Below are 12664 nucleotides of genomic sequence, written 5' to 3'. Positions count from 1 at the left end.
TCCTTAGAATGGAATGAATTTAGAAGCTTGGAGGTGATCAACAATAGTGGTTAGTGAGAGAAAAAAAGTGTGTGTGTGTGTGAGAGAGAGAGAGGGAGAGAGGGCAAAAATGAGGGGAGAGATAGAATGAGAGATTTTGCTAAACTTGTTCACTAAGCCACTAAGGGCTCGTTTGGTTTTCAGTAAAGGATTATGTAGGATAATTTGTAACCAGGATATTTAGCGTGGATAATGACAGATTATTAATACTGAGTTGGTGTTTGCTATCATGGCTAAATACAGAATATCCTGATTTAAGTTAATCCTAGGGGGAGGTGGTATTATTAATCCTAAGAAATCTGGATTAATAATACTGGGTCGTGGGATTAAACTGGGTCATTCGCATTATTACTAAATAATACCAAACACTAGACTGATCTGTACTAAATTAGTTAATACAGTGTATTAGCCAATATCAAACACGCCTATGGATAATGGCTATCCAAATCTTTTCTTATCTCTCATAATTAATGCATTGGCAAGTGGCTTGCTAACTACTTCACTTACTAAAATATCTCAATTAAAAGATTAAAGAAATAATGTTACACTAATGTGTGTAGTAAAGTTTGTAGGAAAAGATAAATTAAGAAAAATTACCCACTAATCAAATCATAATCAAACATCATGTAATTGTGTGATCAAGACTAATTATAATAATTAGTGCACACATAATTCACATCACATCTAACTCATAAAAATAAATACCAAGAAATTATGTTAGCAAAATTTATAATATGAAAAATATATGTTACCAAGTCTAAGGAAAAATATAAATTACTCAATCTAAAATATATCATCAAGTAGGTCACATAAAGGACAATCAAATTTTCTTAGCTCAAACATATCATCTTAGACAAGCAATCTAGCAATAAATCAATCGTCTCATGAATCCGACAGCTCTCTATAGTGATTCTCACACACTCACATCGTCTCTATTTTCTTAGCCGGGTATTCTCATAAAACTTAATAAAATAAACTATCACGAAAATAATTCTCCTTCCTCAACCGGAAACAAAAACTACAATCTATTCTCAATTCAATCAGCATCTCTCTAAACTCATTATATCAATATAACTCACTCAATAACTCCATCATCGGATTTCTAAAATACTCGCATCTTAATCTACTGAGAAAACTCCATCTCATCAGCTATAACTAATACTAATATCTTAGTACTCTTACTAGCATCTCAATAATTTAAGTTACAAGGAAAATGACACTATCCTCGTTGGTAGTCAAGTTACCCAATTTGAGAAGCTCGATATTAGCATATGGCCCGAGTATAAATCACTGTTCCGCCTGGGATCCACGCACGAGGGTTCCCCTGATTAACGATGCTAGGCTGCTACAGTGTTTCTGGAATAACTTCTTCTTTTTTTTCGCAAAATTGCCCCCGCAATTTCAATTGAAAGGATTTATTATCTCATTAGGTTTTTCAACCGCTTTAGCAAAATTTACGCTTGAAAATGCTCTGAGGAATTCGGTTATGATTTGTGTTTTAGATGGTTTGGTAAGAAGCTCCAATCTATATTTTGAATTTTTAGTCTGTTGAATGTAATTGTTGGTATTGACGATCCAGCTACAACCGTCATAAACCTCCATCCCTGAACAGAAAACGATGCAACCCACGAAGAAATTGAGAGTCTCCGTTAACAACCAAAAATCGAGATCCAAAATTCGACGATCAGAAATGAGAAATCGAGCTGCTGCACATGAAGGACTGGTTTGTTGCGGTTGAACTGAATGGTTTGCGGCGATGGCGGTTGAAGTTAAGGTCAACAAAGAGTCGATCCCCAATTTTTGGTTTGTGGAGAATTGATGGCAATTGTGGAATTTTGATTTTATGTTCAGTTGGTTTAGAGAGTTGATTAAAAAAAATTGTGAAGAAGATTGAGAGAAAATTGATTTGTTAATTGATTTCGTGAAATGGTTTGTGGGGACTTAGATTGAGAGAATTGATTTTCCTGGGATTGGAATCGGTAATTGGAGCCATTGAAATGGTTTTCTTGTGAAGACGTGGTTTTTTTTTTTTTTTTTTTTTTTTTTTTGGAGAAACTCATCGCCAAACAGAGTAGGGTAACCACCCTAGAAGAAATCTCATCTCGTTGTTCACCTCATTTTTTCCTTGATTGTTTGTGAAATTATGAGCTGCTGGATTACTTGATTTTAGGAGATGGGTTGGCGCTTTTGAATTTATAATGGTGATGAGGTTTTATTTGCCCTTGTTGGAGCTCTTGTGAAGACGTGGGGGTGGGGCAGCACTAGAGGGAGGGAGGCGGCGCTATGCCGATTACGTGGGGGGCGGGAGGCTGGGGCTGAAGACGAAAAAAATTCTGTAATAGATCTACTCATATTCACTTCCTTCTATCAAACGAAATAGTGTTTATTTTTTAATTTAAAATTTTCAATTAATTGAATATAGGGTTAAAATAGTTTTACTATTTAATCTAATTTTTAAATCTAAACTATCAAACAACTAATTCAACTAATTCATATTATTTAGATTTTATCTTGGCCGACTAAATACTAAAATACATTACTAATCTCATCCAATTCATATTATTTTAACTAATTTTATTTATCACTCTTTATCTCTAACTTAGATATCAAACATGATACCCTAACTTCCAACTTTCACAATCAACATGATGCAAAAATTGGACCAACTTCTGACCCAACTTTTACATCTACTAATGAAAGCACCCTTAGAAAACTGCTATGCCTTAATTTCTAGAAGGATATTTTAGTATATTTTTTTATTTCAATTTAAATTATTTTATCCTGATCTTAATCATTTCAAGTAAGCAATGGATTGTTTGATTAATTTAGTCCGAATCCATGAATTAATTCAAAAATTAATCTATCATGAAAAGTTAACGCTCATTTAAGCACGTCAGCTTACTCAACGCAATATTCACACCATGGTGAACGAGGTAATGTGAATGATGTTCAAATGAAAACCTGATATTTAAGATGATTCTACACCAAAAATTTTGAGGCATGCCATTAGACTATGAAAAAATCTAACTAGCAGTACATTAACTTGGTCAGATTTTAAGGGTTCAGTCAAACAAAAGAAAATTAAGGATTAGCAGAACGGTTAAAACCGGATCCTTTTCTTCTCCTCCGGCGCTTCTGCCTAATTTTCCAGAAACTCCAGAGCACAAGAAAGCCTGCAAACAGCACCATTTTGGTAGTTAAACTATGCTGGATATCCATGGTTTCCCACACAAGAAACTCAGTCAATATGGTCTCTTACCAAAAACTGCAACGATAGCTGGTAGAAGCCAGTGACTGGCGACTAATTCTGGAAAATCGAGCTGCAATGGAATTGGATAATAACGTTAGCTCTTAAAGATACAAATAAAAGCTAATATGATAGGCAGATATGTTCAAACAATCTTGTCCTTACATCATCTCCGTACAAGTAGCCGAGGTAAGTGTTCCCCAAGGAGTTGCCATCTTTGTTTACCGATTTGACTTTCTGAACTGGGACCTCTGGAGTAGAGTTCGAACCTCGACCCAAATCAACTGCTGCATAGCCAGGCAATCTGTGATTTCTACCCCTCACATGTAAATCATAACCCTTTGTTGCCCAAACTTCAAACCTTGAGTCACTCCCGCAGATTAACTCCTTATTGACAACTTGAGAGTAGGTAGAGAAATTTACATCTGTTCTTCGGGAAGGTAGTTGGTTATCATCCAGATGCAATGTTTTGTCTTGTCTACTTGAATCTGAGAAAAGCACTGGATCTCTAACATTTCTTGCAGTAAAATCTAATATTTTTTTCAGAAGCCAATAACAATTTGTAACCATGTGGCTGCTGTCCAAACAGTTGGAATCTCCATAGACTGCGATTCGCCCTTCTTCACCAACCTCTAGAAGACCAAGAATAGGGGAATCTGCCTGCATTGATCAGAATCATAGTTTAAGTATCATAGCAAGCTAGTATTACGCATAAAATTATGCAAAGCAAAATTAGCCACAATAATCACGGGACTTTCTATGGAAGAGTGAACAGACAATGTGTATTACCACAACAGACACAAGCAAAGAGTCCTTCTAAACTCATAATCCTGTTAATGGTAACCTAGAAAACCCATCCAACAAGGAAAAAACAGTGTTCGAGAAGCTCATATATTATAATAACACATGCTTGCTAGAATATAACCATTACAAATATTGGTGCCCATAACAAAGCTCATGAAAAACAGACAATTTCCACAATCATATTTAGGATTACGACATAAAATATAAGAACTCCCTGTTACCCTACCCCTTTACCTCTCTTTTGTAATTTATTTTTGTTAGGGTTAACAGGTAAGATTTTAGTACAAGAGAACTCACCTTGCTCATACCAGATAATAGGACATTTTGAGTAGCACCACTTTCTGAGCTATCTAAGAAAGGGAAACGATGCAAGTAACCACCTTTCGGGAATTTCACAACATCAGTTCCGGATGCATATCGACTCTGCTCTCCATTAATGACAAAATCACCATTTAGGATCTTGTCTCCAAAAGCTATTCCAAATGGCGACAAAAGATCATTCAGAGCAGGAACATTGGCACCTCCAGTGACAGGAGTCCACCAGCTTCTCGTATTATCATCAAAAAACTTCATTTTCATCATAGAATCCACATTGTACCAATCAGCAAAAACTACAAGACCTAAACCATTAATCATGATGTCGTCTTTCAGTTTTTTAATTTCTTCAACAAAGTACTCATCTTCAAGATCTACCAGCAGAAGTGTCCCATATCGGTTAGCATCAAAACAAGTAAAAGGAGAACCAAGAGTTTCCACATAATATCCAGCATCCCTTAACATGTTATACATAATGTGGAAGTTCGTATGCAAGTGGTCTCCATGCCAGTCAAGGATATCATTCCTAACATCCAAGGAATCTCTTGGAATATAACCAGGTGGGTATTTGATACTATGAAATTGGTCCCATAAGACTCTCTGTGATCTTTGAGGTGTAGGAACAACCTTTAGTTTGAGACGTAGGATGCAGGTACTTTTTCGAGGATCCTTATCACCTTGGCCTGGGGGGCTGTAAACATTTACAGTTACATTGCCTTCAATTTCACCAGAAAAATGCACCCCTTCCTCTTTGATTTGCATGTGAAGTGCCAGATAACCAGTCCACGGCCAAATAACATCTGAATAGGTAAAGTGAATGCTGAGAAGATTACCTTCCTCACTATCAGGAAGCCACATTGGTGGACCATCAACATAACCAATCACACCCATTCCATTCAAGATGGTAACATTAAAGATGACAGGCATTGCCCCTGCATACAATGGTTGACGGCAAAAAGGCCACGAATAGGGGCAATCCATATAGTTGAGGACACTGGGAAATATGCTTGCTCGAGGTTTATAATTTTTCAAAATTTCATAAGATTCCAATCTGACATAATCCGATATACAAGAATCAATAACTGTTATTAAAGTGCACCTTAGAGGAAATAAATCAGGAGTACTCACAGATCAACCCTTCCTGCTCCTTGCTCATACATGTTTGGACCAGAGAGCTTTGAAGCACCTTCAACAAGTGCTTGTTTCATACTGCCTGGATTTAGGGTCTCTTTTCTCTTGTTTTCAGGAATAATACTAACAAGAAGGCAAACTATTCCAGCAACCACAGGACTCGCCACACTGGTGCCTGACAAGCTTTTACAACCTGTGCTAATCTTGGATCCCATAATCTCACGTCCATAAGCAACAACATCAGGCTTCACACGACCATACCTGTAAAAGAAGTAATCATTATTAAACATGGTACACAGAAAAAATAAATCACTTGAGTTTTTATTCAGGAAGTAAGCAGGTCCTCGCCCACAGACCTCTTTTTAAGTTCCAAGGTACTCTTCTCATCACATTTGTGCAATTCTTTTCAATTTGGTACATATTGGTAGTGAAATTAAGTTTTACACATTTCTTTTTCTCCGCCTATTAGTCATTAAGATTTCACCACATGAAAGCTAGTTAAGTAGAAACCAAATGACAGAACTGACAAGTTAAGAGCCAATCAATCTAAAAGAGTAACTTAGCCTAAACTTCTAAGGATGTGCCTTCTCCAGCTTCCTATTCGATAAAGAATACCATCCTTCACAAAAGATGCAAAAAGAATGGGATGAAGCAGAGTAAAAGGGACTGTCATGTGGAAAAGAACTCCCCATACTTTATGAACAATAACCTTAAGTGGCTCAGTTTTAATGTAAAGCTATAGCTACATCAAAAATGAAAAATAACAGCATTCTAAAATTCATAATCATGCGTGTTTGGATGCATGTGTGGAACAAAATTTTCAACAGATTGCTGGTAAAATTTCAAATGAAATCAAGCATTCAAATTAACAAACAATCAATTTTGGGAGCTGGTGCAACATGTCACGTATCTTGACTTAAAACTGAGGGGAAAATAAATAGAAGTACTAGAGATCCCGGCATATATAAATAAAATCAGTTGTAGTTTACAGTACCCATGAGGAATCTCCCAAGTGCTCATGCCACGTGATGAAAATGATGCTATATGATCACTGTAATCAATGCCGCCAACACCAATAACATCACTTTGATCTGCAGGATTGTTCAGAGTTCCATAAAGTGGTCCGTCATTTCCGATCGCTGATACCATAATAATATTATTTGCTGTAATTTCCCAGACCTAGCAGAAAAGGACGCATAGAAGAAGTTGCATTTTTAGGATGATCGTGTCTCAGTTTGTGATATTACTGTACTCATAGTATGATCGTGTGAAGAAATCAAAAAGATTTCCTTAAACAAGAAACATATTTGCATGAAATGAGACGATTAGAGTTTCACATGATGCCTCGGCAAATCAAAAATATTTGACACTCTAACGCACTAATTAAGTCTTAAACTTGATCAGGTTACTAGATTTTGACATCATGTCAGCAATCTAACCCTAGAGGACTTAGAAATTTTAAATTACACTAATAGTAATAATTTTTTTAGCAATTAATACATAATTTAAGATTCAATAAACATGATATAGCCAACTAAAGGATCTATAAAGAGCAATTTGCATGAAAACAGAGAATCTCTATTCTCTATTGATTTTTTGTCCACACATCTTTCTTTATGACTAGCAAACCTTCCATCAACCACTATCTATCTCACTTAGGAAGAGAGAGTGCACATTGCAGATCTTGTAACTAAATCTGTACACCATATTCATATATGGTAACATTCATCATGTTCAAACGTGCATATTCTTCAGGGATAAAGTAAGAACCTCCATGTAAATTAAATCCTCCATAAATTTGTTCATCTCATGAACATAAAAGGAACGGAAAAGAACAAGCATAAATCTTAAGTCATCCGAAAACCATGCAATTAACAAAATTTACATAATTGGGGAATCCGTGAAACTGTTTCGTTCCTTTATGTATGCAAGGAAAAGTAAAAACATTTGGCATAATTTCCTACTGAAGAACAAGCCCTACAGAAACATACCAGTAATCTTGCACAGAACATCTTGGACACTTTCACATTTAGAAACTTACAGTTAATGACGGAGGTATTGACGAGGCATTAAATGGGCATTGTGCATAAAGCTGAGACAGATACAAATCTAAGCAATTCCTGCAAGATGCAAAACAGACATTCCTACAAGCTGCTATTGCTACTAAAGAGAGAAAGATATCAATGTTTAGGGTTAAATACCTAATGAAATTTGCATCCTATCTGAGATTTATTCAAAGAGAAGGGTACCAAATATCTAGAGTTCCCTTCCTTAGTAGCAATAGCCTTAATTTAGAAAAGGGAATGTTCTTAACCAGAAGTATAAAGGTTGCATCTGAAAGATGTACAGACTAAGGGCACAATTAAGCAGCTAATCACAAATCATAAAGCCAGAGGAGGGAAGCAAGAAAATGGTAACAAGTATAAAGTTGGTTTGGTCAAATGAAACAATTCGAAATTGTTTGGATCACTGTATACCTTCTCAACAAATGGGAGATCCAGATAATCAGGTCCACCAATGCTCAAATTCAAAACATCCATCTTGGTAGCAATAGCGTAATTGAATGCATCAAGAAACCATGATGTGTAAGAAACCTGCAATAAGCTGAGAAGAAGTTTCTCATAAACTTACTAAGTATAATACAGGCAAGCAAAGAAAAGTAAAAAACATGTGTAGGAGATTGCCACTGCCTTATTACATGATCTAATGGGGCCAAACAGATACACTATTTACCTTAAACAACCTGCATTTGCAATGTTACAAATTAAGGCTGTTCGAAAACATGCTACATTCACTATTAATAACGTTCACTTATTGCAGCAGTTTGTGTACAGAAAATACTGAAATGGAAGTAGTCTGCTACACTAATAAGACCCAAATCATTCAAGGGTTGTGTTACACACACACAAACTTGGCAACAAAAATTGAGGCATCAAAGTTTGATAGTTGACTTAATGCTTAGCACTCACATTAGCCTACTTTAGCATGTAATCATCGCAGAAATAATGGTGATATATTCACACAACAATCTTTTGTGCGCTAGGTATACTCACTGTTGCATAGACAAGAAATCATACCCAAGCCAATAGAACAATTACGCTGGTGCTGCAGTTACCACTATATGTCTCAACCCAGAAGTAGTATACACTATAAGCATTATATTATATGCCATATATATACAACAATAAGTATTACCTGTGCATCAGTGAACACACGAAAAGCATAGATCTCTGTGTCTGGGGCAAAACCAAGACACTCTGCATCCTGACCAGCAATAACTCCAGCCACAAATGTACCATGCCCAAGATTGTCATTTAGTGTATCTTCATTGGTCCAATTTGTGCGCTCCTGATAATAGTTCAAAATTTACCAGAAGATAAAGTGGGTAAAAAACTCTCATGAAGCTTTTCCTATCAGCAAAAAAATACCTTGATATTACGAAAATGTGGATGATTTGCACGGATCCCAGTATCAAAAATAGCCATTTTCACTTTAGCTCCAGTATAACCTTTTGACCAGAGAGCATCTGCTCCAAATAAGGAGGTAACCTGAGATTTCTGCACCAAGAGAGAAAAACCAGAAATAAGTTCACATGACAGCTAGAGGCAACGATAAATTTAGTGAAAGCCCTGACACGCATGTAAGTCCCTAAACCTAATACGAGGTACGAATTCTATGAGATCTTTAAGCAAGAAAAACTAAGATCACCAATCAATAGTCCCCCCCCCCCCAAACACACACACACACAAATAATAGTTCAATAATGACCTGTTATAATTTAAGTGAATCATAGTTTTGTTTACAAGCCTATATCTATGGGTTATGATCTCAATGACAAAAGGAGAAACCTACAGGGCTGGAAGTGTTTAAGATGTTTTTTGGAAGCAGCCAGACGCTATGCATGATTACATCACAAGAAGGAAACAAAATAAGTGTACTCAATCAAGGGATCAGCATAATCAATCAATCAATCACCCCAAGTACATCGTGTTCTTGCACCTAAAATAGCCTTGCAATATTTTCACATCAATCTGCATCCACAAGTATTTCTGAATTTCAATTCTCACCATATATGTGAAAGATAAAACAGAAGTTCACAGATTGTCACATATGTCAAGTGATGAGCTGTTGCATACATTTACGCTCTATTACTCATATAAGGCAGACTAACATTTTGTGTTGCATGACTGGATGGTAAAGAATAGATATTGGTTCACCGATGTAGATCCGTGGCCAGTTCAATCCCTCTAGCAGAAGTCTTTTTCTCTTAACTTATTATGTTCTTTCTATGGGGTGATATATTCTCTCTATTGACCGCTACTGGATTTCTATCATAAGTTCATAATCATTGATTACTTATCCTCAAACTCTCACTTCAGATAGCCCATATTCCTTGTCTTACTCAGTTCTTCTATCTTGTTGGTATCATGTTCCTCGCCGTCGTACATTTCTTGCCAATTGCTGACACCAATCCAGCAAGTCCTTAAGCCAGCTTATAGTACTGCTCCCTCAATCTAACAGCTTACTTAATTTGATAAGGCGGATCAGGTGCATAAAAATTTACTTGCAGAGTTAACCTCACTTTTATGTTAATGGCCTTGTCATCACGTGCTCCGTGGAAATGCCACAGATAGCCAATTAAGAGATAAAAGAGGCTCAAACCATCAGACTAAATCCAATAGAAAATAGATTAATTAGATCTTCATCACGTGTAGTAAAGGTCTTAATGAAACTGAATAATTGTGAGCCAAAGCTGTATCACTGACATTTGGCTAGAACATTGAGGTACAGTTATGAAGACACGCACCCTTCCCAAGCTATAATAGCACTGATAGATGTTTCCACATTAAAAGCTAATATCCATGGCCAGTGATGAAAGATAACTCTTCGGATGCCTATGAGATGGCATAATAGTATGAAGTCGTCACTATACGGAATCATTATACCTAAAAACCTTCCGTGAAAATAACTAATGAACGGAAAGTCTTAACGTTAAGTTCTATGTCCAGTAGATGTCTCTTTACTTAATATAGACAGTCGAAAATGCAACATGACATGGATCAATAAGATCTCCAACATTCCATGTTTTTCATATACCAGAGGAGCAACCTTAATCATCTTAAACCATCACAAACACAAAACCTAAACTGTAAAGTGTTCCCTAGTTTATTTCTTTTTGAAAACCATTTCTTACTTTTCCAGCTGATAGATTAAAAACTCAAACCTCAGAAAACCTAATTTACTTATTCCAAATCATAACAGAATCGCAACTAACAAACTAAGAAACAAGAAAAGCAAGGCCGACCTGCATCATCAGATTTCTCCTCCAGCTAGAATTTGCCGGGACGGCATTCTCCCGTTCGCTAAACGACATGGCAGTGAAAATCTTGCCGGGCCTCTTCTTCCCATCCGAAAATGCGCCAGCGCCACCACCTTCCTCGTCAGCATTGAGAACCCCTCTTTGGTAGCTCAAGTCCAAGGAAACATCCTTCACCAGCTCCAATTTCCCAAATTCCCCAATCAGGAAGTCCCGGCGGCGGTCCTCGATCGTCACGAGGGCGAAATCCGTGGGGAACTTCGTGGCGGGGTTGCGCCGCTCGACCCATTGCCAGCCGCTGGATTTAACTTGGCGCTCGAGGTACTCCCTAAGTTCCTGAGCCTTCTTGTATTGGAGAAATCGGATTATGTGGTTAGTGGCGGTGGAATTCTCCGGTGGGATGACTGAGGGAGTGGAGGTCGGGTTGCGATTGGGGAAACGGTAGGCGTGGTAAGAAAGCACAAGGAAAATGAAAGCCGTTAGGGAGGTGAGGCGGCGGCTCATGGCGGTGGAACCCGCATGGGGAAAATTGGGTCCTTGATGATTCGGCGGAATGTATAGAAATCAAACCTGGCTAACGAGGCAACACGAGAGAAACAGACTACTTTCTATTGGAGATACTACGGAATCGTAATCTTACTTTCCAAAAAAAAAATAATATATTCTTATTACTATATCAAGACTTCCCAGAAAATTATGACATTTTCTTTATTTGGAAATGACTCTACAAACTTTCATTTTCCATTTAAATACAATTACCACACTTCTTTTTCAAACTCGTGCCGCCTTCTTTGGGCCTCAATTTTTAGGGACGAAAGGAGTAATTAGTGTCAAATCTCCTAAATTATCACTTTTTTAATAAAAAAAAATAATAATAATCACAAGAATAAAATATATTAATGTTAATCAATTTTATAAAAAAAGACAGTTTTACCCTTTCAATAAAATTTTCATCCTTTTTACATACTATAAATCTACAAAACAACTTAAAAACCAAAAATATCATTTTTATTTATTTTTTGAAATTTATAGTAAAAAATACCTCTCAATAATAAAGACACACTTCATTTGGGCACGGAGATTAATGTTAGTTAGATTAGGGAGTTAAGTGTAGATTTTAAATATATTTAAATCCTATTGACTGCATTTTAAAGAGTATTAATTTTCTCTCTCCTCTGTAATCATACGCAACTTCTCACTCTCTCATCTTCTCTCCCACTGTCTTCCTCTCTCTCCTATGCTACACCACCGCAGCACCGCTTCACTTCCTCGATCGGAATCGCCGCCGGCCACCACCACCAACGTCCTTCTATCTCCCTCACAAATCTAGTATTCCTCTCCCAAAACTGAATCTAGAAGAAAACTCAAAAATCAATCTCCCATTTATGCTGTCAAATTTTTGGTAAAAGATGAAATTATTGGTTTTGATATAGTAGATTGAAGATGATTGGCAGGGAATGGAGAAATGATAGGATGATTTTTGTGATTGGTGATGAAAGACGACACATAGTAGTGGTTCTCTCCTAATGAACACAATCCTATACAATAAAAAATTAGCACCAAAAACAGATCTAAAAGAGAACCAGAACAACCAAATTCTCAAACCCCATTTCAATTCCCTAACATAGAGCCTTCCCATTTGGGGCCTAGGGTTTCAAATCGCGACAGTGGGGGGTGGTGACCTCTATGTTGAGTCAAGGGGTGACAAGAGTGGACGAAGAAGGTGGCTGTGCAGTCGTCGGAAACTTGGGAAAGTGGCTTGTAACACCCCGCATTTTTCTCATTATAAATATTTTGATATTTACCATTAA

General features: G+C 36.9%; 1 protein-coding gene and 1 long non-coding RNA gene across 3 annotated transcripts; one reads left to right on the top strand and one right to left on the bottom strand.

Annotated features, from left to right (window-relative positions):
- The first annotated feature begins 1265 nt into the window (after positions 1-1265).
- LOC131003032 (uncharacterized) lies at positions 1266-2094 on the top strand. Its single transcript, XR_009094513.1, has 2 exons — positions 1266-1549; positions 1619-2094. It is a non-coding gene; the product is annotated as an uncharacterized LOC131003032 (long non-coding RNA).
- Positions 2095-2982: 888 nt separating this feature from the next.
- On the bottom strand, positions 2983-11504 carry LOC131003031 (subtilisin-like protease SBT6.1). 2 transcript variants are annotated; one of them, XM_057929499.1, is made up of 10 exons: positions 10842-11504; positions 8965-9093; positions 8732-8884; positions 8014-8130; positions 6531-6715; positions 5534-5797; positions 4388-5456; positions 3452-3946; positions 3299-3359; positions 2983-3212 (listed from the first exon to the last, which is right to left on the bottom strand). In XM_057929499.1, exons 1-10 carry the CDS (start codon positions 11355-11357, stop codon positions 3121-3123), a joined length of 3081 nt encoding a protein of 1026 aa, XP_057785482.1. In that variant the 5' UTR covers positions 11358-11504; the 3' UTR covers positions 2983-3120. The 2 variants fall into 2 exon arrangements, with proteins under 2 accessions (XP_057785482.1, XP_057785483.1); XM_057929500.1 differs by lacking the exons at positions 8965-9093; positions 10842-11504 and having other exon boundaries at positions 8014-8140; positions 8732-8871.
- Between the last annotated feature and the right edge of the window lie 1160 nt (positions 11505-12664).

Source organism: Salvia miltiorrhiza, unplaced genomic scaffold, assembly GCF_028751815.1.
Source record: "Salvia miltiorrhiza cultivar Shanhuang (shh) unplaced genomic scaffold, IMPLAD_Smil_shh fragScaff_scaffold_60_2, whole genome shotgun sequence".
Classification (NCBI taxonomy): Eukaryota; Viridiplantae; Streptophyta; class Magnoliopsida; order Lamiales; family Lamiaceae; genus Salvia; species Salvia miltiorrhiza.
This window is presented reverse-complemented; position numbering and strand designations above follow the sequence as displayed.